Consider the following 25,075-nt stretch of genomic DNA (forward strand, 5'->3'; position numbering starts at 1 on the left):
GGGAGTTGAACAGCGTGTTTAGTAGCCTTGAGAACAGCTCCTTGTAGCGCAGTGTTGTATTCGTTGAAGGTGGCCTGCGAAAGCTCGTTTTGGGATGATGCGCTCGCCATGATGAGGGTGCGGACAGAGCGCCGAGCGCGTTCGCAGCGGGAAAATTGGACGGAGACGCGAGCGCGAGGCGGGAAACCTAATTTGGGACCCGCGCTCATCACGTGGTCCGCATTGGCACGATCGGCCTCGATCGGCTCGCATCAAGCCTAACAGTTCTGCTTGATTCGATTCTATAATAATTGGACTGAGACGAAATGAATAGTGCCTTGGTGTGAGGAAAGTGCGTGACACGGCCCCTTATACTCAGTCTCAGTAATGCATGCGAGGGTGAGTCAGAGATGTTCTCCGTTCTTACCTCCTCGTGTTCATACTCTGGACGCACCAAGTGTCCAGTTGTTCTCCTGCAATGTCACTCTACCTTGTCTCATCTCGTAGGAAGCGTAGCAAAGAGCATCCGGGTCACGATGTCTTCACAAAATCGTCTGGCTACCTCGTCGCTCATCATGCCCACATGGTCTACGAAATACATCTTGATCACATATTTCTGCTCTGCATCCTGTTCGTCTGCGACGTGTCCCCAGGCCCTTCCTGCTCCTGATGATGACAAAAAAGGCCCATCCGCACAAAGTACCTCTTCTCCGGCCGATAAGTGGGGAGGCCGCAGCCACAGGGGTGTCTTACGCGAGACTGTCAACTGCGGTGTCGAAGGTAAACTTTCATATATTTTCGAACATTCACAGGCCCAGGATGCCCGTATTCGATGATATTGCACTCAGGTTCCGCTCGTATCTGCTCATTCTGATGTTACTTCTGTCACTCGGACCAGCCATGGATACATCCGCCTCTGACTTCCGGTTGCCCTTGGCTTGCGGCAGTCTTATGTAGACATCTGCTATTCATTGACTACAGAACATACGCATTGTATCTGGGCAGCAGTTCAAAACCTGGCATGTGATTCATCTCGCTACATGAAGCTATATGGAATGTAACTCAACCAATTCTGATCAGACAAGCCCGATCAGCCAGCGTTGGTTCGGCTCATTCTAGACCGGGCGCGGCGTTCAGCGAAGCTCCTTGCTGTACATGAATCGAACTTACAATATCATCCTTGTAGAAGTGGACCTGCATGCCCAACAAGTGAGTCTGGCATACACTACGCGCGAGCAAGGAGAGGGCTTACGACTTGAGGGGACTGAGAATCTAGCGAGTTGGAGCCCTTTTCCCTGATCCTGCAAGCTTCTTCAGTCAAAGCACAACGTGAAGAATTTCGAGCATACTTCAGGAAATTGTCGCTCCCAGCCGTCCGCTCGTTGATCTGCCATACGATAGACCCGCCGGCGCTCCCTATAGGGAAGCCATAGTTCCAGTACCCATATGACGAATGCACCAGTCCATAATCCGTCTTCGCGCTCTTGATGTAGTAGTCGCCATTCCCGAGTGGAGTGATGCGCCACTGCGCTGCGATGAGCTCGATACATCACCGAACAGCCGCATGATTTCGCTTACCTTCTGGTAATCATTCGACTGGTCGAGTGGGCACAGCTTGACCCAAGGCACGCTATCAGGAATATACTCCCAGACCTGTTCTGGGGTCTGCCCATACAACTTGATGCGGTACACGCCCTCCTGCGTGGGCGGCGTGCTCGTGAATGGTCCCGGAGTACCACCAGCCGCCAGTGCACGGAGTATAGACACCGACGGCACGAAGAAGTATTCACCACCGCGCGAAGTCACGAAGTACTTCGGCGCAATCGCCTCTGCGCTCAGATTTGGCGTGTTCACGAAGCCCGTGACAGACTGGGTCTCGCCTGACGAGTCGGTGACATTGATGGTAACCTCACCGCGGCTCGGGACGGAACCAGTGGCTGTCACTGTGAACGACGGGTAGGTCGCACCGCCAATGATTGGGTCTTGTCCTATGCAAAGACAGGTGTATCAGACGCATGCCGCGGGTGCTAACAGGGTACTAACCCTGTCTCACAGGAACAAGAGACGTGGTAGGAAAGTATTCATTCACCGCGGACCGCGTCTGCTGCCAGAACCCGTTTTCGGTCGATGACTGATAGCATAAGAACAGGAGCCCTCGCGGGCTTGTATCCTTCTGGACTTCCCCCGGTGCGACCTATCGACAGCATCAGCTAGCCACTGCTACTTGATAGCGAGATCATACCTCGGGGCCATACGGAAGCCCTGCACGAATGACGAGCATGCTCTCTAGGAATTGCTTCTGTAAGTATGGATCGAGGTTGCGTGGGGCAGTCTTGCGCGTGTGCGCAGTGAACGGGCACACGCTGTCGCTAGGTCCGAACTGGCCCTTCACTGTATAATCGAAGTTGTTGACTTTGTCTTCGTCCAAGGGAATGCTCGCATCGTCTCGATACGGTGCTGTCGCCAAGGGGGCGCCCTAAACCCAAGGCCTGTATATCAGGAGGCGGATGCCGTCTGCAAGAGATTCGCTCACCGACTTCCATCGCCCCACGAGCCGCGCACCAAAGAGCTCAGCGCCCTCGTTGTCTGTCAACGGCGGCGAGATCTTGTTCATCTCGTCCTGAGGCAGGAATCGCCGCCATTGAGGCCCGGCAGATTTCAAATAGTTACTGAACCCGATCACGTCTTGTTCGAGCTTGCGGAATACCATGAACGTCCCGTCCTTTGTCCAGTCAGGGCGTTTCTCTGACGCAGAAAGGTACGGGTTATCAAAGACAGGGTCGCCTTTGTAGCCGCAGATGATGACGCCGGCATCACACTGGAGCTGACCTGTGTGTGCTTTGACCAGTCCCCTATGAACCATGTAAGGTTCCTGCTCAGGATTGTACAGACTTTCGGCTTACCGAGGGGCAGGTTGCGACACTCCGTCCTTGTACCCAAAGTGCTCGTGACCTCTCTGGGCTCCGGGTCGCGTATTTCCGTCCATCTCTGAAACGTTGTAGATCGATTGCTTGAAGGCATCCTTGACGTTCTGCGTTGCGGTTTGGCATTCGTCAGCGTCTACAATCATGGCTGGTTAATGCCATAGAACAACGTCACAGCGCACTCCACCCACGGCTCGCAGCAACGATGATGACGCCATGAATAGTGCCGCTAGCGAAGAGAGGGTCCCAAGGACCGCCGTCGCCAAGTGCCTTGATCTCGTTCCTCATGGAGCCCTGGTCGAAGTGCGTGTCTTTCGTCTGCTGAGTCTGACCAAGGAGGTTGAGGCCAGAGCGGCTGAACGCGATCTGTGTCTGCCCAAAGCGAACGCGTGTGACCTGAGACGGACTGGCGGCACTGGCCTTGGCGTCGGTGATCTGGCGCAGGTTGTCAAGAACGTCATCGGATGTCGTCGGGGTGTAGTTCGCGAGGTCGCGCCTAAACTGGTCCACATCGCGTATAGCAAAGAATATGAAGTTCTCGTGATCCTACGGCACGGTACAGCGCATCAGATAACAATGTGCAACGATATGTGTTACAGCTCACTTTCGGGAAAAGTAGATATATGTCGCCTTGGACATTTTTAGGGTCTGGAAGCTCATGATCCGGCTTCTGAGAAGATGCAGGGTCTGAGGGTAAGAGCGGCAATATCGCTCGCTTAGCAATATGCTGAAGTTTGGAATAATGGAAGTCGGGGTTCGACATGTTGGTGGAGAGACGAAGGCCTGTGGCGAGCAGCCTCTGTGTTAGACGGAGGGTTTAAATACGCGCGGCCTGGCCCTGCGATGTATGGTGTTAGGTGACCGAGCGCTATTACACGGGACGCAGAATGCTCACGCTGTCTCCAGATTATTGCATAACGCCGACATATTTAGCAAAGAAGGCTCGGTATTGATGTATCGCCATGCAGCTTCCATGCCCATACCCATAACAGTTTGAGGTATATTATCATGAGACCTCGGTTTATCGAACCACCGACTTGGATGATGGACAGGATTTCAACTTGGTTCTGCGCATGAACTGGATCAGTACAAGTGTATGTAGTATATGGATTCACAGAGGTTCCGCGATGTTTCGAGTACTAAACACGGTTCGACCAGAGTACTGGTACAAAAGATGATCGCATAGCTTATTGGACTTACTAGTAACTATCCGCGAACTTAAAGCTTCGAAGACCCTTGGTCCACTGGAATGAACTAAATTCAGCGCCTATCCGCAGTTTGCTGTGATGATTAGTTCTAAGGGCAGGGCAGGGCAGGGCCAATCTGCGTCAATATTGCAGGCCTTGGTAAGAGGTAAGAGGTACGAAGTGCAAAATCCCAAAGCCTAAGTCCCCGACCTGCAATGAACTCACGAACTCCCATACGGCGGTGTTGACGAAAATGTCAACCACTGGCAAGCAGTATATAAAAGGCAGTGGCGAACTGTTTGCTGTATTTTTATCGTCGAATCTTCAAGAGCACTCTACGTTTAAATTGTGATTTTATCCCTGTTTGCGAAATGCACTCGATGACGCACTAATCCTTGTGACCGACAGGCTCAGCGTTGCGATTGGTATAAACAAGCCTCCGGTGATACCCGAAGGCCAATAAGTATCTGCGCGGGCTCCGAGGATCCCAGCTATTCCTGGCACAGCCTTTTTGTCGTCCGGGCGCGTTATTCCACTTTCACCGTGGGCAGGACCCAGTATCCGGGCAACCTTTTCGATAAGACAGTATGCGATGTCCGAAGAAACAGAAGGCAATAGATGTCAATCGAAAACACTATTACTGCCGGTCCGGGCAACGGCTCCTGCTCGCGGTGTCTCTGTGACTGCGAGGCTCTGCGAGCTTGCCAGAAGGCGTGGGAATAGTCGCGATGACTTCTCAACGTCGTTCAGGCGTCGATTAATTGGCTCGGTCGGGACTGGAAGATTCCTCGAAGGAGTCGCTGATCGCCGCAGAGAAAAGGTGATCAAATTTTTGATTGCCTTTTTTATTTGCATGTCTGTCAAGAGAAGAGACGGAGACATTGTCGTCCAACTTGTATTTGCCCAATTTAGGATCCAGGCTTGGGATGAGAGCTGCAAATGAAACGAGGGTGGAACGCCAGCGCGAACGATTCCTTCCTTGACCAAAAAAAAAGAAACCCTGGAAACAACACCACTATGTTGTGGTCATGGCAAGTCCGACCGCCGCCACACTCACTGATCAGTTTTGTGCAGACAGAGGGAGAAAAGGACCTAAAACCAGCGACGCACTGGGTACCACACTGGTAGCTTGCCCCTCACGAGCTTCGTCGTCGGTCTAGGGCGGTGTACGAGGTCATCCACGCACAGCACAAGGCTGTCAATCCACGTCAAAACTCGACGACGGCCCCCAAAGAAGCCAAGCTGGCGCACACAATGTGCTTCTAGAAGGCTCGGAAGACGGAACATAGCGAGTGAGAGCATCTAACGATGGCATTGACAAGTGTTCTTACCTCCTCGCCTTCATGCTTCGGATGCATCAAGTGTCTAGATATGCTACCATAATGTCACTTTACCCTGTCGTGTCTCGCAGGAAGCGCACCAAAGAACATCCAGCAGGGCGCAAAGCTGTCTGGTTACCTCGTCGCCCATCACTCTCATCGTCCTCGAAATCCATCTCGGTCACAAATCCCGATTACTACTCCGCCTCCTGCGCTTGCTATAAAAATCGGTACGAAATACCGGCCTACGACGTGAGGCCTCTCCCACTCCTGGTGATTTGCTAGAGTCCTTTTACAGACCATCGGGATGTCCGCGCTGAACCCTATGCGCTGGTGCCTACTCGCCCTTCTGCTTGTAGACTTTCACTATGTGCACGCACGTTCAGTCCCACGCTCCGCACTCTCCGACGAGGACGCCGAACCTGCTGCCGACCCTAAGATCCTCATCCTAGGTGGTGGCGTAGCTGGTGTGATTGCGGCACGTACCTTTTACGAGCAAGGCATTACAAATTTCGTCATTGTGGAGGCTCGAGGTACGTCTGTATTATCTTACACTCATAGTGCACAGTGGCTGAATGGGAATGCCACATTGGCCCAGATGAGCTTGGTGGTCGCCTGCAGTCTCAGACTATCGGCGCCCCAGGCAAAGAACTGCTTGTCGAATACGGTGCGAACTGGGTACAGGGTACGCAGGCCTCCGAAGGCGGCCCGGAGAACCCTATTTGGTCTCTTGTAAAAAAACACGGCCTGAATACTACGAGCAGCGACTGGTTCGGGAGCATGAGTACGTCCTTCCCTAACAATGCTCAGTGTCTGCCGCTGACTTCGACCATGTTATAAAGCAACGTACGATGAGAATGGACCCGCGGATTATCTTGACACGTTCGACAAGTCGACCGACGTGTACAACGAGCTCACTGTCGTCGCCGGCGCGCGCGTGGAGCAGCAGCTGGTGGACTTGACCGCGCGCTCAGGCTACTCGCTGATCGGCTCAAAGCCGATGACACCCGCGGACAAGGCGTGCGAGTACTACGCCTTTGATTGGGAGTACGCTCAGAGCCCGCTGGAATCGTCGTGGATTGCTAGCTCCTGGGTAAGTCCAGACACATCCCGCCATTTTTTGGGGTGATCTCATGACGTTTGAATGTGCCCCTTCGACAGGGAAACAATTTCACGTACGACCCTGACCAAGGCGGCTTCGGAGACACCAACGCGATGTCTATCGACCAGCGCGGGTTTAAACACTTCATCCAGGCGGAGGCTGCTGACTTTCTGCAGCCGGAGCAGTTCATACTCAACGCGACCGTAACGAACATCGCGTATTCCTCCGACAGGGTGGAGGTGACACTGAAAGATGGGACCGTGCTGACGGCGGACTACGCGTTATGCACGTTCAGCCTGGGCGTGCTGCAGAACGATGATGTTGTCTTCCAGCCTGCTCTGCCTGACTGGAAGCAGGAAGCCATCCAGAGCATGGTCATGGTACGTACTGATGCAGGCTGGATTCCGAGATGTCGTATGCTCAGGCCCGTCTTCTTATAGGCGACGTATACCAAAATCTTCCTTCAGTTCCCAGAGGACTTCTGGTTTGATACGCAGGTCAGATCCTGTCCAGATCACCTAGATTCTCGCAACTATAAAACATATCTAGATGGGCCTGTACGCAGATCCGGTCCGAGGAAGATATCCGGTCTGGCAGAACATGAACCTCACGGGTTTCTTCCCGGGCTCTGGTGTGATCTTTGTCACTGTTACGGTGCCCCGTATTTATTTACTCTCGTTGTCGTCAAGACTGACCAGGTCGTTCTCTCAGGGTGAATTTTCCCAACGCATCGAGGCACTGCCCGACAAACAGGTCCAAAAGGAAGTCCTGGAAGTCCTCCAAGCCATGTTCCCTAACGCGACGATTCCCGAGCCCACGACCTTCTTCTTTCACCGGTGGCACAGCGACCCGCTCTTCCGCGGATCGTACTCGAATTGGCCGCCGTCCTTTTTCAGCGAGCATCATCAGAACTTGCGCGCGACGGTAGACGAGCGGCTGTGGTTCGCAGGCGAGGCTACGAGCCAGAAGTACTTTGGTGTGTTGCTTTTTTGGCTTCGCAAGTAGACTATATGCTGATGCAGGTATGATGCAGGCTTCTTGCACGGCGCCTACTACGAAGGATTGGACGTCGCCAATAATCTGGCGCAGTGCGTTCAAGGAAACGGATGTGCATTTATTGCGAACGTTACCGAGGTCACGAACGCGTACCCATACGTCATTTAAGTTGGCATTGGTCCGTGACGAATGGCGGTGGTATCGTCCTAGCTCACATATACCTCGTACTTTTCTCCTCGCCTTTCGCTCTCCCGCTTATCACTTCCGGTATGATGTTACATTGTACCTTGTCATACTCGGAATATACCCATCACTCCTCTAGATGTCAGAGTCCTACTTTACCTCGATCATAGCCCGCGAGCCCTGTTAACTCGGGTCACGCATCGCACTTGCTTTGACGTTTAGCTCGTTTCGTTTGCTGTCGATTTTACTCTAGTCTGAGCTCATCCATTTCACTGTAGGCCTCACGTCATGGTTGTACATACATCAAGGGTGTGAATCTCCCTACTGAACACAAACACTGCCAATATTTTCTTCCATGTCCGCTTGCTACCAAATCCTGGCGGTGGGCAGACTGCTTCGCCTAGCCGCACACGCCATGCTACACGATTGTCATTGCTGTTTCTAGATACAGATTGTGATTGGGCTAGCTACAGCCCACTGTTGGACCTAGCTGATATTTACAGGTCCGACAGGATAGGTTTCAGATGCCTTGGATCTCTTGCGAATGTCATAACATATATGTGCCGCATTGATATGGTTATTATGGTGTTCCGTCGCTTCTCTAGCACGGATGCTAATACACACTTTGACGGTGGTCAAAGTTGGCCCCTGTCGCGCGAGGTTGCAAAATTTCAGGGCTCTAGTAGATTTTTGGCTCCTTATGTTGGAACGAGTCAGGGCGAGCGGGATCGATCAATAGATATGGCCGCGTTATATATAGATACTCGGAGCCGGCGCAGGTTGAAGGAATATCTACTCTGCTCTCAGGAGACTAGCGTTATCTATGATAGTGCTCAATTTTGTACGTATGTGCCTTACGCGTTTGCTTCCCCGCCCCGGGCGTGACGAAAACCATCGCTCGCAATCATATTGTTTGCCCGGCTGCATGTCCTGTCCCACCTTATGCTTGATCATTACTTTTCATTATGTTTACATAGTATCAATTGAACGACCCACATCAACAGCCATTTGGTACTCTGAAAGGGAAATGTTTGAAATAATCACCACGACGTGGTGAGCGCGTTACTTTATAAGTGCACGTGACCGCGCCTCCCACTCGTAATCCCAGGACCGGTCCAGTGCGCGCCCATACTTGCGACATATTGTCATCGCCTTTGAGATCTGTTCAATAACCATCTGCCACGGCTCTCGTCTTCATCTCGGTTTCTACACTGTAATTTTGGTTTTGATAATTGTTGGCACCGCATTTGGGTTGTTGTCGACATCCGGTAATTTCAGTTACCGGTGCATGCCTTGACTGCCTTCGGTCGCCGTCCCACAGGCTACAGCTTCATCTTCTTTGCCGGTCTTCACGAAGGCAACGACCCCAGGGCATGCAATAGGGCCATAACGCTCATTACCTCTTCTCTTGGACGTATACCACTAATTGTATACCATGTCGACGACACGCAGGAGCCCTTTACTTTCTCCTCCTCGGGGTCCGGTACCTAGGCCCACAAACTGGGATGACGAAGATGATGATGAACTACCAGGGTCGCCGCTCGGGAAGTCGTGGCTCCGCTATGTGCCACTTACCCGTGAGTTGTTCAATGATGACCGTGCTCCTGCATCTTATGAGAGTCTGCAGTTGCCCTCACACTCATGCTCGCGCCCCATCCATCTCTCCTCATTGTGCTTGTCAACTATCACCTACGTGTACTGCATTCGCCCTCTCGCTTCCTGACACATCTCCTGGTGACATACACGCTCACATTCTGCGCCGTCTCCTCTCTCATTGTAATACTCGCGCGGGACCCTGGCCCTGTTCCCTCTCCCAAAAGATCCGAAGCTCCGGATAGCGAATCCAGCAGCATGGACTTCGCGCAGGCCCTACTGGATACTGAGGACGATGAGCCGTTAATACGAACCCAAGGCAAATGGTGTCGAAAGTGCGTTGCCCCCAAGCCAGAGAGGTCACATCATTGTAGCTCTTGTGGGAGATGCGTCTTGAAGATGGGTGAGTAAAGCGTATGCTGCTCATGGAATACGTGATATTGAACTTGCTCTCGAGATCACCACTGCTATTGGCTTGGGGACAAATGCATAGTGAGTTTAGCTTGCTGCGTAGCGTTCCTTGGTCATATTGACAGGAATGCAGGGCCACAGAAACTACTCCGCTTTCGTCCATTTTCTCACATGTGTCAGCTTGCTGTCAATCTACATCGCATGTCTCTGCGTACAGGCAGTATACTTTGCCTTCACGAACCCGCTAGCTATAGTGAGTCAACCTGATTGGTTTAACAAACCCGAGTAGAATTGACCCCAATTCAGGACGAGAACACTCCACTTCATGATATTTATTTAGCATTTTACGGCATCATCATGACTCTTGTCATCGGTTCATTCTGGACCTATCACCTGTACCTCACAACGTGCGAAGCATTATGTTTGGCATCTCACGGGCTCCTCATGTCTATGTTTCTCACAGGACTAACCAAACAACAATTGAGAATATTTCGCCGTACTTACTCCTACGCCACCTCCCCCCCCTCCCTCCACAAACTTCTACGCGGCAGAAGCTGTCAGACCCACCGCTGGAGCATGAATTGACATACCCGCAGCGCCGCCTAGTGCGTGACGCTCATTATCAACTCAAGATTTACGACGTCGGGTGGAAGAGAAACTGGGCGCAGGTGATGGGGTGGAGTCGTCCACGGGGTTGGATGTATCGTCTTTGGCTGGGTGGAGGCGGGTACGTGTTGTGTGGTTCATACGCTTCTCGCCATCATATTGATATCTAGAGTTGTTCGCTTACAGGAAGGGTGATGGACGAACGTTCCCGCATAATCCGCGAGCGGAGCCTTTACTGACACGGCTAGCTGCCGAGCTTGTGAGTATAGACAAGAATCAATGATAACGCTTCGCATGTTGTGCGTCGAGCGCCCCGCGGTGGTTTTGCTAGTGTCTCGAACTTTTTGGGTCGCTTCGGACCGCAGCTCGAATCGAGGCGGCCGAACACGTTCATGATGCGGAATTGTAATTGCCCTCACCTTGGGCACGAGTCGTTTGATGTGAGCGTCAATGGATATGGTATGTACTCACGCTGCACCCTGATGTCCGGCAACTGACTTAAAGTTCCGTCGCAATTAGGGTAAGAATCGCCTACCCTATGACAATGTAGCCGAATTGCATTGAATGCAAGTGATAGCGGTTCACAGTAGCAATCAGGTTACCGAAGAATGCATCCGCTTCTTCACAGCACACCGCCTGGAGCATTTCGCGCCCTCCAGAGGCGCCGTCTTCGATTCGAATCTCAGGAAACGTTTGATCACGAACATGCTTCCGGTGTGAGTGGTACTTCCTCCTTCGCACGTTTGTACCAAATCATAGAGTTTGTATTATCAAGCGACTACGTCAAACGGATGTAAGACACCCATCAGTAGTCCAGTAGAAACTGAAAAGCGTCGAGGCACCAAGACGCGGCCATCTGATTATGGCATGAGACGAGCGCTAGACTACGGATAACTTGTCATGGTGACCTGGTCCGGTCAGGTGAGTTCGCGGACGCAGACCGCTTCCAGACGAAGCGGAGTGTCTCCCAAATGGTGGTGCAGGAGTGCATCCGATGAGACAGACTGAGCAGGACCTAGTAGTACCTTGCGGTCACCGGAACGGCATCGACTGATCATCATTGCAGACTATGTCATGGCTGCTTACGTAAGCGCCTGGAGCCCCTCAACGCAGGTGAGAGGAGTCCTTGGCCGGGGGCGCGGTTATATAACTAGGCAGCTCGGGGCGGGCCCCCTTTGCTTCGCAACGCCGCTCACCTCGCGTCCCCAGTCTACTCCTCGATCGAAGTCATGGCATCTGCCATCGACATTGTTAACGTCCATGCCGCCAATCACGCTTCTAGCGACCCCGGAGTCGACCTTCGCAAAGAGATAGTGGTTGGCCTATCCAAGCCTCTCGGCCACAAATCTCTGCCCACGATGCTGTTATATGACGAACACGGCCTCCGACTCTACGACGATATTACCACGAAAGCTCCCGAGTATTACCCCTTCCCAGCTGAGGAAGACATTCTGAAAAGGCATGTTGTGGATATTGTGCGTGCCATGCACGCTCTAGATGGGGGCCAGCTCAAGTCGGAGGAAGTCGTGGTAGAGCTTGGCGCTGGGTGAGTGCCGTCTCATTGTTTTGCCAATACCTCTACGCCTTTGCACTCTACCGAGCCACCCACCCTCCTCTCGCGGTTAGATCGCTGGATCTAAGAAGGAATCTCGTCAAATCTGGATCGACAGTATCATATCTGTTCGCGATTCCTCCGTTTCCTAGATGTAGTCACGTGATCCCACTTCTCCATTCCAGGCCTGCCGGCGGTAGGTATTTAGGACACCGCTGATATGCTTTGTTTCCAGAGCCTTGAGAAAGACTTCCCACATTCTATCAGCCCTCGCCAGTCTGGTTCCCGCCACTATGCATGACCCCATCACTTACTATGCCCTCGATCTGCAAGAGCGCGAGCTCGAGCGTACTTTGAAGGAGCTTCGCCAATCCGATGTCGGAGAGAAGATTCATGGCAAGGTAGCTACGCGGGGCTTGTGCGGTACGTACGACGATGGTCTGCAGTACATTCAAGAGGGTGGCTTGGAAGGCCGTGACAGCGTCAACCGTCTCTCTACCCAGCTGTCTCGCCAGCTTAACCTTGGGAGAGATGCGTCACCAAGCTCGTTATCTGAAGCGTCTTCCGGGAGAAGCGCCGCTGAGATAGGGGACACACCACCATCCACTCCTGGCGGTCACTCTCCCCTTCACATCTTGTTCCTGGGCTCCTCGCTGGGCAACTTCACCCGTGGCGAAGATGCCGCGTTCCTACGTTCTCTGCCTCTCCGCCCTGGGTCCGGTGATACACTACTGCTTGGTTTGGATCACGGCAACGATCCTCACGAGATCGAGGTGGCGTACAACGATCCCAAAGGTATCACTAAGGCGTTCATCATGAATGGCCTCAAATGCGCTGGCAAGGCTCTGGGCGACGAAGAGTTGTTCAGCGACGACAAGTGGGAGTATGTTGGAAGATATAATGAACAAGAACGTGCGTCCCCGCGTAGAGCATTAATTCAGATTCTGATCGCTGTTGTAGGTCGTCACGAGGCATTCTATAAGTCTCTTTGCACACATAGCGTCATTGATCCTGTTACAAAATCAAGCTACTCATTCGCCGCTGATGAGTTGGTCCGCATCGAGGTGTCATACAAGGTAGATTGGCTGTACACGAGCCTGTTCGTCACTAACACTGTTGCGCTTAGTACTCAGAGTGCGACGCTTACTCGCTCTTCGCGGAAGCTAGTTTGCGACCTATTCAACGCTGGACAGACAGCACTTCGAAGTACTCTTTGTGGTTGCTTGAACGTCCTTCCTTCATGTTCCCTCTTCTCAAAACCCCCGCGTCAGCGGAGGAAGTATCAAGTGTGGTTCGCAAGAGCGAATCTGCTAACACTCCCTTCGGCATGCCGACCATCGAAGAGTGGAAGGACATGTGGGCCGCGTGGGACTTCATAACCCAGCGCATGATCCCTCAATCTATGCTCTTCCAGAAGCCGATCGATCTACGCCACATATGTTTGTTCTATCTGGGGCATATCCCGACGTTCTTGTCAATCCACCTCTCTAGGCTCCTCGCGGAGCCAGACACAGAGCCGATTGAGTTCAAAGTGAGCTTTTTTACGATTTGAACAAAGAACTTATATTCATCTCGTATTTTCTCAGTATATCTTCGAAGTAAGACCTAGCGGAGAAGATTCTCTGAATTTATCTATCTCATAGAATATTATCTCACAATTTTCCACAGCGTGGCATCGATCCGATCGTTGACGATCCTACTCAGTGCCACGTAAGTGTTTAACATGAGGTCAAACGCACTATTAAATCAAATCCCCCAGCCCCACTCTGAAGTCCCGCAGCGTGACGAGGATTGGCCATCTATGCATAATATTCTGACCTTCCAATATCGAGTGCGACAGCGCATCTTTAAGCTGTACGACGACATCGACTCAGGAGCCGTGACTCTCACTAGAAAGATTGCACGCGTGCTGTTCATGACTCTCGAGCACGAAGCCTTCCATGCAGAGGTGAATATCAAGGTTGTCGTACTCAGAGAACTTGTACTGACCAACGAGATGATGTAAAGACTCTCTTGTACATGCTCTTGCAGCGCGCAGGCACTGGCACCATCCCGCCCAGCGGGTTCAGCCCCCCGGTATGGGATGTACTTGCTGAGTCTTGGGACCGTGCACCTCCGCCGAAGACGGACATTATGACACTTGAGCCGGCGACACTCACTATAGGACACGACGACGACGAGGCCGATGATGCCTCGACTGACATCGCCGGGCACGAGTTCGGCTGGGACAACGAGCACCCGAAGCGCGAAGTACACGTTGGCAAGTTCAAAATCGAGTGTCGGCCCGTCACCAACGGCGAATTCTATGAGTACTACAACGACAAGGGCAAGGATGTCGTAGACTTCCCAGCGAGCTGGATCCAGGTCGAAGGCGAAACTCATGTATGTTTCCGCCCGCATGTCTGCAACGTTGTGCTGATACCGCGTAGGTCCGCACCCTGTATGGCCCCGTGCCCATGAAGATTGCTTGGCACTGGCCCATCATTACGTCGTACGACAACCTATCTACTTATGCCAGCGTCAAGGGCGGTCGCATTCCGACCGAGCCGGAGCTACGACTCTTCTTCGACATGTTTGAGTGCGGCTATGAGGGTGGGGCTAACATTGGATTCCGGAACTGGCACCCCATTCCGTACGTGCACAGAATGTTAACGTTGTAGTCCCTTTTCCCTGACAAAACACGTTTAGGGCGACGATGGGGGGAGAGAAGGACGGGGGAAAGGGTCACAACGGCGGTGTGTGGGAGTGGACATCTGATGTCCTCGCAAAACATGAGGGATTTATCCCGTCTCGTCTCTATCCTGGGTATGTGTCATGAGACGGCTATTCGTCTGGATACCGTCTCACGGGTTTCCTCCAGCTATTCTACTGACTTTTTCGATGGCAAGCATCAAGTTGTGGTATGTCTCGAGTGCTGCTGTATTGCCGCGTATCCTGACACGCTGGCATTTAGATCGGTGGCTCTTACGTCACGGTTCCACGCCAGGCTGGGCGCCGTGCCTTGCGAAACTATTATCAGCATAATTACCCCTACGCTTGGGTCGGCGCCAGAATCGCGTATGACGTGTAGAAAGCATGGCCATGGTCTCCCCATCTGTAATCTTGACCCATCGGGCCATGCAATCTCTGTAAAATGTACTCTGTATTTTGCCTGTATCAATGCTAAGTATGACCGTTCGCATATCCGGACTCGGAAACTCGTCTGAGTTCCCTCAAGCGAATTGAAAGTGCTCGTCTTCCATTGTCCCCGCGAGAAACAGACCATTCGACGCTTCTAGTTCAAGGATTTCATCGACTATCATGTACATTGGCTACATCTTGGCCAACTTTGCGGTCTGTAATATGTTTGCAACTCGCCCCTTGTCGCGTATCCTCTTAAGAGAGGATATTTGGACCCACGGGCGGAGCCACATAGTCACGGCCATGCCCCAGAACGATACTCGTCTGAGATGCGAGAGAAATGTGCGTGGTTGTACCTCCAACCCCCAGAAGTATGTGGATATGTAGCAGCCCATAAATCTGGAGCCCCAAGTCTAGAAGGGTAGGATCATTAGTTTACGGGGCTGCTTAGAAACCCGGACGTAAGTACGAACTTCAGCCTTGTAGGCTTCGAGTTCATTGGCAAGGTAGGTAACACATAGGTCGAGGTCATGGGCGGATAGTCCAAGATTGGTTGGCATGTGTCTCAATACGTTCTCCGAGCTAGGTAACAATTCTGACAGGTACAATGCCTGTAGCCAGAAGCTCATGCCAATTTTAGTCTCACGCGATGACCAGAAGTGACGAAACCGCCAGGAAAGGTCTGAGAACAGGTTGTGGGTGATTCCATGCGGACCTGAATGTTGAACCAAGGATAAGTACTCCGATAGTGAACAGATATCATTGCATACGTTCGGCGGAGAGGATCTCTCTCCTGATCACTCTGGTATCAAATATTGGCCGGTATTCATGCTTCAACCCCCATTTGCGCACCACCGCATACGTGCGTTGGTCGTATGCTCCAGTAACATGGGCCCAGCGACCAGCGGACAAGATGCTTCGCATTGACGGATCCTCAAGATACTGGGCCTTCAAGGTGGAGCATCCGTATTCACAGAATTGTATCATGCCGGCAGTTGCACAAATCTGTGAGATTCTCACTCGCCATTTCCGCAGCGGGTGCTCGGACCCATGGCAATACCGGAGAGCAAATGAGCTTGCGAGCCAGATTCCGCCTCACACGGCAATGGGTCCCCATGCGTAGGCGTCTTCAGCATGCTGTATTCATCCCAAGAGAACCATCGGAATGAGGAATTGTGTTCCATCGTGTCAACGAGTCGCTTACAAATATGCGCTGTATATGACCGTCATCGAGATGTATCCGTCTGGTAGGTGGCTTGTCTATCTCCTGTGCCTCGGGCTGCTCCTTGGGAAGTAGAGGCCTAGACGACAGATTCATGAGCGGACTGCGAGTACCGTCGTCTTCTGATGGGTCGCTCATCGACGCCACGAACATCTTGCTCGGGTGTGGCATTTTGGCATCGTAGAGAGCGCTTTCAGAGGGTGGAGAGGGCGAAGGTCCCCGCGGTGTCGCCGACTCCGCCAGGTCGCAAATGATTTTGGCTTTCCACGTGTATGTATTCAAATTCAAAGACAGCTTCAAACCATGTACACTCCGCCAGGATAAAAACATTGACCAGGTTATCATTCTTTTCAACTATGTCATTTGTACGGTTGTAGGCACTGACGTATTATCTTAGATAGACAGAATGTTTTATCAGGACTAGTAGTACTCAATGGACCCTGACTAAGCCAACTCCGCGGTTCGGAGAATATTAGCTACTCTTTCCTTGTCACGTATTCTCTTGACAAAGGCCATCTGCACCCACGGACGGCACAAATACGTCGCTACGAACGCCCACCCGGAGATACCTCTAATACGACATAGCCAAGATGGCTCATGCAGAACCCAGAATCGCACGTGGGTGCCCAAGTAGCAACATAGCATTCCAGCACTCCAAAGCTGATGCAAATTAACTTTATTATACAGAGTAACTAGGATGTTTTCGTGGATGACTCACGAAGTAATATGGGCTCTTAAACTCGTTTGCAAGATATGTGATACACAAGTCGAGGTCCGAGGGCGAAAGTCCCAGATCGTGCGGAATAAACAGGTCGTTATCGGACAGCGTAGTATCAGATGGCGACGTGTTCATAAGGAATTGTCTCTGGATCACGAACCTGGTGCTGACTTGCGTTGCGCGCGTCGACCAAAGATGGCGGAAGTGCCAGTAGAGACTACCAAAGCAGCGACGAATAAGGCCTTGCTCTGTAGTATTCGTTCATACAGATAGTATTAGACGAAGACAGTGTCTCATACACTTACTTTGACTGTCTAAGATCTCTTTTCTAATCATGCCTGGGTCAAAAAACGGACGCAATGCGTGCACAGATCCCGGCCGTAGAAAGGCCCTACGCATGGGGTGGTCCTCACGTACGGCCCCAAGGATACGGATAAGCCGTCCCGCTTCAAGGATGGTCTTCGCAGACGGGTCCTGTTTGTGCTGTGCCTCCAAGGTCAATGATCCCTGGACACAAAAGTTGACAACGCCGACGCCCGTGCATAATTTAGTTATTCTAATGCGCCATGCCCATCGCCTTGAGTGGGGAATGCCGATGAAGCGATTTCCGAGAACAAAAGTAAGCCAGATCCCACCGAGCCCGACAAGAGGACGCCATGAGTACTCATCCTCAGCATGCTGCACATGATGAGATGACGGTCACTTAGGATGCATGCATCGACATTCAAGATATCATACCAAGATGCGCTGCATTCGGCCACCGTCCAGCTGAATTGGTTGGGTGGATTGCAGGTCTATCTCCCGCCCGTCAGACTCGTCATGGTCGTTCGTCACCGGACCATGGCTTGAAGGCAGCATCGCGTGTCTGCGAAAAGCGTCAGGTCGAGTCTTGTTGACCGTTCGTTGCAGAGATGTCTGGTCAATAAGTCCGCTATCATATTGTATGACCAGCGAGCAGGTTCGGTCGTAATGAGTTTCGAGCAATTCACACCGAGCCGAGGGAACTTGTCAGGGCCATGCCGAGCGGAACTTGAATTTGATAAATATGACATCGCAGTCAAATTACCCCGCACAAGAAATCATGTGTTGTATCCGGACCTGATAACTATGGGTTCATGATCTTAATCCACAAACACACTTGCCGTTTTATCAACTATATCGATGACTGAAACAGGTGCGCTATACGACTCTTGTTACAAATTAGTAGACCACATTGGCACCGGTCTGGTACAAGAAAGCGGTCGCAACTTCACACTGTGCGGCAAAGTCGACCTGCACCATCTACATCCGTCGGAATACCTTGGGAAGCTAAAACCCAACCAACATAAATGTGCCACCGACTGGATTGCCCAACTGTGTCTTCTCCGCGAATTGGCTTACGTTCCATATGATCCGTGGTGTGGTCGACGTGATGTATTCTTGACTGGCGAAGCTTGAAGACTGGTCGTAAACTAGGAAGACGTAGCTGTGCAAGAGGTTGCGCGTCAGCATATCCACAGGGTGTTGCTGTTCCGAGTGTACCGCTCACCGGTGAGGTTGAATCGTCAATGGAGTTGGTGACTCCCACTTCGTAATAGGCTCTATGCTACTGTCGACGTCGAGCCAGACTTCCGTGGTGTTTGCACTACCCTCGGAGATACTGAAGTTACTACCCAGGAAGTGCCGGTACGGAGACACAAGGGACAGCTCTGGGATGGGCGCATCAAGGTCGAACATCATGATCACAAACTGGCCGCTCGTGGTGAGATGGTTCCCCTTCAACGCGAAAGAGGGAAACGGGGCAACCGCTTGCGGCGTGAAAAATAAGCAACGGATCATGGTTTGTAGAATCCTCATCCTTACCTGCGACAGACAGCTGTGTCCCGGGAGTCTCTAGGACCGTTCCGTTCGATCCGTCGTGGGCAGGAAAGTTGACTTGCAGTAAGACACTAGGATCAAACGTGATATGTGCGTCTGCAGGTATCTATCTCCTTTGTATGACCTTCGCAGTGGGCGGGAGAAATGTATAGCTTACTTGGGCATCATTGAATGCTACCTTTACTTCCTTCAAGTCGCTCTGTCCATTGATGGCAGGAGAAGCACAGAGCACAAAAACACACAAGGAGTGGGCGAGGCTCATTTGGTGTGATTCCGTTTTGTTCGCTTCTGCTGGCGATGTTTATATACCCGCTTTTCGACATGCTGCACATAGGCACTGAAGCTGCGCATGCCGGCATATTGTCTTCCGACTAAGGCATAGTCACTGACACTCTCGGTTCGTGTATTTGATGTGGGACTTGTCATGCATGGAAAAACACTTGTCTGCTAGCCGTTGTCCTCCATACCCGCGTCCGTCGGATCCCAACAACCGAGGATCCAATCAATGTCGATCATGATATTTGATTTCGATCATCTCGGACTACTGCCGGACCAGGAATACACGACTGTCACGCGCATCCTCATCTCCGAACTTATGGATGAAAGCAGGTTCTCAGTTCACTCATGTACAAACAGAATTGCACGCATGCAGCCAATGGCTATCTTCTTCTCATTCATTTACACGACTAACCCACTGTTTCAGAACCCAAGACTCTTTCCCGTGTCAACTAGCGACTGCTCTAAACCGATCCAGCCACCCAACGCCTCCGTCGCCACCGTGTTCTCGATCTTCTGCTTAGTAGGCTCGCCAGGCTCGCCGACGAGATCGGGTGCAACGTTGGCATCTGGGAAGTTCTTACGTAGGATAGCAAGGATCTGGTTCCACCCGGTCGGTTCTGCCACGCCCCATATGCGCTTACCGCTAAGCGAGGGGTTGGTGAGCGCGGCGACGTGCAGGCGGCCGTCATCGCGAACGTCGATGAACCATTCTGAGTGCACTTATGATCAGCTGCCCATAGATGGTGTGCATGGATACTCACGAGGTCCGACAAGTTGTGTAAACTCATTATCGCCTTTCAGGAAGGAGTGGATCCAGGCAACGGTCGAACGAGCACCACCGTAAAGAACAGGTCCGAAGTTTGCATTTGGCAGAATAGTCACAATGTCGAAGGGTGGCTGTGATAACACGGTATACGCGGGCTGATGAAGAGCAATGAGCAGAGTGCGTACCTTGTTCTCCTCCACCCATTTCCACGCTGCCTTCTCAGACAGGATCTTTGTGGCTGCGTAACGTATCCAGACCCACGCAGGCTTCGTCTTGTCCTCTGCTGTGGCGTTCTCCCAGGCCTGGAAAGCCACATCGTTCCAATTCTTATCCGTTACCGGCTCTGGGAAGAGGGCCGGTGGCTCGTAGCTCGCGACCGAGCTAGAGGTGAACACAATACGCTTTATAGACGGTTCATTTGCGGAGGCTTGGAGCAGTGCGACAACTGCCTTGACCGCACGATGCGGCATGTCGTCCGAGGTGTCGAGGAGGTCGCCCGGCAAGGCGACATGGGCGACGCCGTCCACACCCTTGATTGCGTTTGCTAGCTGTGTACCACTGGTGATGTCGTCTACGACGATGAACTCGAGCTTGGTGATGTCGACGCCTTGTTTCGCATACGCGTTCCTGAGCTCTTCAGCACGTTTAAGGTCGCGCACGGTTCCGCGTACGCGATGTCCGGCCTGGAGTGCTGCGAGTCCAACGTGGCTCGCGATGTAGCCTGTGATGCCGGTGACGACAATGAGCGATTGGGGCGGTATGCTAGGCATGATGAAGTATTCCAAGGTGGTGTGAGAGACGTAGTGTTCTTGTTATTTTCTTCACTCCCAACCATTGTTGTATATATAGGTGCCCGCGGCTTTCAAGAAGACTGCTGCTTGATCAGCGATCGGCATACACATCGGGCTTGCTAATGGCCTGCGAACGTCATGAGTTCTCGCGCGATGGCGTTTTGCTGCTGAATCTCCGATACTCTGCAAGCCCTGCCGCGGTGGAGTTTAAACTTTCCGCCGTGATCTGTGTGAGTTTGCAAAACCACTGCAATTTGGTCGCTTCTAGCCGGCATCCCTCTACAACTCGCATTTTGGTACACAGGTTGCCAGGCTCATTGAGAATTCTTCCCAGGTAGTAGAACGGTAAACATCTCACCTGTATGAGCAGATCGGCGCAGGCATCAAAGTGCTTTGCAAAATGATAATCCACAGTAATGTTTGCAGACCCCGGCTTGCCGCTCTTCGGTATTATGCTACGTCAGATTGATCGTTGTGCGTTTTGGGGACACGCTCATACGTGATACCTCGGTTATTATCCCGAGACACCCGAGATAGCCTTGGATCGGCCGCAGAGGCCCAACTGCTGCCCAGAGGCGCTAGCCGCATGGAGAAGGCTCAGTCAGAGCGAATAAATGTAACTTGGCGTCGTCACGGAAATCGGTATTCATTGAGGACGGGCAATTAATAGTGATTTGAAGCACTTACGCGGAGGTACTGTCTTGCTAAGCGTTGTCTTTGCAAAGGTTGTACATACACTTAACCGTGCTGCGAGGGGCTCACAGTACCGGGCCGAAGTTCGCGTTCGGTAGGATGGTAGTGTCATCGAATTTAGGCTGCGGCGAGCGATTTGCAAGCGATGGTCAGTCTCTTAACTCCGGCCGATAGGCAGGAGGATCCATCACTGTTATGGAGCGCTTCAAAGACGGCTTCTTAGTTGTATGCGGACGACGGCCTCTGCAGACGCAACCGTCTTGTACATAATGCTGTCGTCCTCGCCAAAGGCGTCCCTCGGAAGGGAGACATGTGCAGAGTCGTCGATGCCTTGGAACGCCTATCTCGGTAACCTTGAGTGGGACGTGTCCGCCTCTCAAGTTGTCGCTGGAGACCGCTTGTAACCCGGCAGAGTATACTGTATGATTGCCGCATGACAAATTTCGAGTTGTTCTCAGACTGATGTGGACTATCCTGAATTTCTTAGCAGAGAGCATGATGATCCAGAGAAAGGGAGCATCCGGCAGGGAAGCCCTAAGACGACAGCTGTGCTTCAAGATTACATCATGAGCCAAGGCGCGTCCGAGCGATAAATCGCCTGGCACAGTACTCAAATCGCCCAACTTTGAGGGACACCGGGGATCGCGCAACCGCGCAACCGAGAAACCTCTACATCTACAATGCCTCGTTGCGGTTGACCAACATTTGACTAGTAAACAGCGGATAGGAACGGAACCACTGTTTTACAGTGAAAATGAGCCGTAAAGATCACTCTCGGCGAGTCAACAGGTCATCTCGAATGTAGCGAATACGACCGCGGTTCGATGGACACAAAACACCATATAGTACCGAGTCATGATGAGTCTGCTCGGGCGTGTTCAGATCAGGTTCGCCACTGGCACTGGACAGGTGCGATCGGCATAACCAGTATTGCGGCACGCATCATGCGTATGCACTCATTTTTGCGCCGTTACTGAATGAAACAGTGGCGAAGTGCATCAAAAGTGTAGCCGTTTGTTCACTTTGACACTACCCACACGGCACTGGGATAGAGCGACGTCTACCAACGTACAGGATGATCGAGATACTCCACTCAGACCTGCACCGACCGCTCCGGCAAATCTCGCCCTGCAGCTCACAGCCACTGCCTCGAACCCTGTTCGGACAAAGTTCGCACTCTTCAGCCTAGCTCGGGAGAGAAAAGGCAAAGCACGACGCACCAGATGGCTCACGAACTTCCCGCTGTCCTCCGGCTTGACGCCGTCGAGAACGGCGAGCATCTTCTCGACGGACTCGGGCGGCTGGATGGGGCCTGTCCAGTGCGGGTACACCTTCTGGAACGCCGCGGCCTGCTCTAGGATCTTGGGGAGGACCTCCGGCGGCGCTGCATGATGCATAACGTCAGCCGCACTCGGCGTGCGCGTGTCGAGGCAAACAACTCACGGGGTGCCTCGGCGGTGTTCACGACGCCGGGGCTGATGGCGAGGAAGATGAAGCCCTCCTTACGCAGCGCGACTGTGTCGGGCGGGTGAGCGGGGGGTGGCAGACACGCGTCCAGCAGCGCCACGCGCGGTGCGTACCTGCGTACTTCACGTTGACCATCTCCAGCGCGCACTTGGAGACGCAGTAGGCGACGTGGTAGCCGAACTCGGCGTCCAGGTTGAGCGCGGGGTCGGCGAGGCCCGTGGACAGGGTGAGGACCTTCTTCAGTGCGCCATTCCGGAGCAGCGGGAGGAACGCGTTGACGGTGTAGATGGGCCCCAGGACGTTCGTGGACCAGCTGGCGTTGAAGTTCTCGGTGAGGGTCTGCTCGTCAGGGCTGCGGTGAGACGCCGTGAGCGATTCAGATGCAGAGACCGGGGAACGTAATATGAGAGGCGTACAACGTGAGGATGTCGTGGAAGGCGTGTTTCGGGTCCTGGAAGACGCCGTTGTTGATGAGCACGTCCAGGGAGCCGCCTGTGATCTTGGCCGTCTCCTCGGCCGCGGTCTGCGCAATGAAGACAGAGCGTCAGCATGGCTGCAGTGGGTGGGGTGGGCGTGTAGACTGCCGTGCGCACCTTGAGGGAAGCGGGGTCAGCGATGTCTGCTTTCACGATGTGGAGGTTCGCATCGTGGATGGCGTGGAGGCCGTGGGCCGTGGCCGGGGTGCGCACAAGGGCGATGACCGTGTTGCCCTTCGAGAGCAATTGCTTGACAAATTCGAGCTAGGCCGCGGTGAGTGACCTGACAGAGGCTGACTGTGGGTGCTTACCCCGAGGCCGCGCGACGCACCGGCGACAGCGTAAGAAGGCATCTGTGTGACGGGGGGGAGGGATACAATTTAGGGCACGAGTGTTATAGAGAAGCAGTAGAAGCTATGTTGATTCACCGTTAGCCCCGCCCGCTTTTATGGTGGCGGTGCCCATGCACTGTGGTCAGGAAAGGATATCCCGGTGGTCGGAGACGCAGCTGAGTACCCCGACGAGGGTGGGTGATGGGTGAGGCGTTGAGTCATGCGACGATATTTCTAGCGCATTCTTAGCGATGTGATTGAAGAATATTATTTCACTCTGTGGGCGCAGTGCATACTTACTGTGGCTGCAGAGCGCATTGTGTATACGATCCTGTTTGGGATAGTTGGATCTTGATCGCCGATCGGTGCCTCATCACGCACGCGACTGCAGTTAAGTACTTGTAAAATAGATAAGCTCTACTAATCCCCACAGACTGTACAAACTCATCGTGCAACCTGCATGTATCCAGAAACGCTTAGTGAACGTTGATATGAAGGCCGCACCAACGTGCACGCTTCCCAGAAATGCACGCGCGCAATGTGGGAGAGCTCAGACGGATGCGGACGGGGGGCGCTTGCTCGCTCCCGCATTCATCGATGACGGCCTCCGCGACGATAAATTGTACAGTACAGAGTTCGCAGGAGGGGCAAAGCGAACACAAGGGCGTGGAGCACATCAACACAGCTGAGACTGCACCCGACGGCAGGAAAAAAGAAAAGTGGAGAGAGGACGCGGTGCGGACTGGCGGGGACATCCCGGCACGCCTCGGCGACGATTATCGCTCTCTCTCTCCTCCTCCCACCACCGTCTGTCCCTCCATGGCCGCCGCCGCCGCACTCAAGGACGTGCCCCGCGCTGCATCAGAGCATCCCAGCCCCCGCTCGCCCTCGCCCGTCGTCGAGAGGTCGCCCGCGCCCCAACGCCCGCCCAGCGACGCCCCCGCGCGCCAGGCGTCCCTCGCGCCCTCGCGCGACCCCACGCCCGCCGTCGACGCCGCCGCAACGCCTGCAGCGCCCGCAACCCCCGCGCCCGCGCCCGATGACGACGATGCCGAGGTGCGTGCGCGCGCCGTCGCCCGCGCCTGCTGACTCATGCCTCACTCATGTCCCCTGCCCCCAGGCCGACCCGTCCGAGACGATCGATATCGAGACGTTCCACCAGATCCTCGATCTCGACGAGGACGACACGCACGACTTCTCCAAGGGCATGGCCTGGGCGTACTTCACCCAGGCCAGCACGACCTTCACCGAGATGGACGAGGCATAGTGCGCCGCCCTCCTGCCTGCCTGCGCTCGTCGCGCGACTAACCGCCCGCCCGCCCAGCACAAAGAAGGACCTCGCGAAGCTGTCGTCGCTCGGCCACTTCCTCAAGGGCTCGTCCGCCGCGCTCGGGGTCGCCAAGGTCCAGGCGACCTGCGAGCAGATCCAGCATTACGGCCAGCTGCGCGACGAGGAGTCCGGCACCGACCTCACAGAGGACGTCGCGCTCGAGCGGATCGGC

The 25,075-nt window shown here is 53.3% G+C and overlaps 10 protein-coding genes across 10 annotated transcripts; 4 read left to right on the forward strand and 6 right to left on the reverse strand.

Moving 5' to 3' along the window:
• Window positions 1-785: 785 nt before the first annotated feature.
• POSPLADRAFT_1159926 (hypothetical protein) lies at window positions 786-3,666 on the reverse strand (the record flags this gene model as incomplete). The annotated part of the gene is made up of 12 exons (XM_024487480.1): window positions 786-916; window positions 968-995; window positions 1,150-1,173; window positions 1,232-1,280; window positions 1,329-1,504; window positions 1,558-1,967; window positions 2,023-2,173; window positions 2,222-2,455; window positions 2,513-2,831; window positions 2,883-3,051; window positions 3,095-3,449; window positions 3,508-3,666. 12 exons carry the CDS (start codon window positions 3,664-3,666, stop codon window positions 786-788), a joined length of 2,205 nt encoding a protein of 734 aa, XP_024333297.1.
• A 166-nt stretch (window positions 3,667-3,832) lies between these two features.
• Window positions 3,833-5,377, reverse strand: POSPLADRAFT_1050705 (hypothetical protein; the record flags this gene model as incomplete). The annotated part of the gene is made up of 6 exons (XM_024480043.1): window positions 3,833-3,981; window positions 4,104-4,170; window positions 4,316-4,353; window positions 4,480-4,660; window positions 5,201-5,246; window positions 5,277-5,377. 6 exons carry the CDS (start codon window positions 5,375-5,377, stop codon window positions 3,833-3,835), a joined length of 582 nt encoding a protein of 193 aa, XP_024333298.1.
• A 357-nt stretch (window positions 5,378-5,734) lies between these two features.
• On the forward strand, window positions 5,735-7,675 carry POSPLADRAFT_1159976 (hypothetical protein; the record flags this gene model as incomplete). Its single annotated transcript, XM_024487482.1, has 8 exons — window positions 5,735-5,942; window positions 6,008-6,193; window positions 6,252-6,502; window positions 6,571-6,891; window positions 6,952-7,008; window positions 7,061-7,165; window positions 7,223-7,487; window positions 7,545-7,675. The coding sequence occupies 8 exons, from the start codon at window positions 5,735-5,737 to the stop codon at window positions 7,673-7,675; spliced, it is 1,524 nt and encodes a 507-aa protein (XP_024333299.1).
• Window positions 7,676-9,125: 1,450 nt separating this feature from the next.
• Window positions 9,126-10,583, forward strand: POSPLADRAFT_1050707 (hypothetical protein; the record flags this gene model as incomplete). Its single annotated transcript, XM_024480044.1, has 7 exons — window positions 9,126-9,267; window positions 9,318-9,686; window positions 9,741-9,775; window positions 9,828-9,947; window positions 10,001-10,101; window positions 10,158-10,421; window positions 10,487-10,583. The coding sequence occupies 7 exons, from the start codon at window positions 9,126-9,128 to the stop codon at window positions 10,581-10,583; spliced, it is 1,128 nt and encodes a 375-aa protein (XP_024333300.1).
• A 946-nt stretch (window positions 10,584-11,529) lies between these two features.
• Window positions 11,530-15,031, forward strand: POSPLADRAFT_1186655 (hypothetical protein; the record flags this gene model as incomplete). The annotated part of the gene is made up of 13 exons (XM_024489236.1): window positions 11,530-11,846; window positions 12,088-12,326; window positions 12,441-12,764; window positions 12,813-12,928; window positions 12,979-13,383; window positions 13,439-13,450; window positions 13,521-13,562; window positions 13,612-13,800; window positions 13,860-14,234; window positions 14,282-14,484; window positions 14,541-14,657; window positions 14,713-14,752; window positions 14,806-15,031. 13 exons carry the CDS (start codon window positions 11,530-11,532, stop codon window positions 14,920-14,922), a joined length of 2,496 nt encoding a protein of 831 aa, XP_024333301.1. The 3' UTR covers window positions 14,923-15,031.
• A 1,036-nt stretch (window positions 15,032-16,067) lies between these two features.
• On the reverse strand, window positions 16,068-16,365 carry POSPLADRAFT_1062655 (hypothetical protein; the record flags this gene model as incomplete). The annotated part of the gene is made up of 2 exons (XM_024481541.1): window positions 16,068-16,109; window positions 16,177-16,365. 2 exons carry the CDS (start codon window positions 16,363-16,365, stop codon window positions 16,068-16,070), a joined length of 231 nt encoding a protein of 76 aa, XP_024333302.1.
• Window positions 16,366-17,027: 662 nt separating this feature from the next.
• Window positions 17,028-19,031, reverse strand: POSPLADRAFT_1159776 (hypothetical protein; the record flags this gene model as incomplete). The annotated part of the gene is made up of 7 exons (XM_024487454.1): window positions 17,028-17,059; window positions 17,218-17,590; window positions 17,651-17,827; window positions 18,293-18,363; window positions 18,541-18,699; window positions 18,755-18,875; window positions 18,927-19,031. The coding sequence occupies 7 exons, from the start codon at window positions 19,029-19,031 to the stop codon at window positions 17,028-17,030; spliced, it is 1,038 nt and encodes a 345-aa protein (XP_024333303.1).
• A 437-nt stretch (window positions 19,032-19,468) lies between these two features.
• Window positions 19,469-20,584, reverse strand: POSPLADRAFT_1159991 (hypothetical protein; the record flags this gene model as incomplete). Its single annotated transcript, XM_024487483.1, has 3 exons — window positions 19,469-19,758; window positions 19,810-19,945; window positions 20,000-20,584. 3 exons carry the CDS (start codon window positions 20,582-20,584, stop codon window positions 19,469-19,471), a joined length of 1,011 nt encoding a protein of 336 aa, XP_024333304.1.
• A 2,068-nt stretch (window positions 20,585-22,652) lies between these two features.
• On the reverse strand, window positions 22,653-23,594 carry POSPLADRAFT_1159883 (hypothetical protein; the record flags this gene model as incomplete). The annotated part of the gene is made up of 5 exons (XM_024487470.1): window positions 22,653-22,813; window positions 22,879-23,117; window positions 23,182-23,288; window positions 23,359-23,505; window positions 23,553-23,594. 5 exons carry the CDS (start codon window positions 23,592-23,594, stop codon window positions 22,653-22,655), a joined length of 696 nt encoding a protein of 231 aa, XP_024333305.1.
• A 576-nt stretch (window positions 23,595-24,170) lies between these two features.
• POSPLADRAFT_1062659 (hypothetical protein) lies at window positions 24,171-25,054 on the forward strand (the record flags this gene model as incomplete). Its single annotated transcript, XM_024481542.1, has 3 exons — window positions 24,171-24,629; window positions 24,694-24,839; window positions 24,898-25,054. Coding segments are annotated over 3 exons (762 nt in total), but the record flags the coding sequence as incomplete, so codon positions are not given.
• Window positions 25,055-25,075: the final 21 nt, after the last annotated feature.

The sequence above is a fragment of the Postia placenta genome (assembly GCF_002117355.1).
Source record: "Postia placenta MAD-698-R-SB12 unplaced genomic scaffold POSPLAscaffold_23, whole genome shotgun sequence".
Lineage (NCBI taxonomy): Eukaryota > Fungi > Basidiomycota > Agaricomycetes > Polyporales > Adustoporiaceae > Rhodonia > Rhodonia placenta.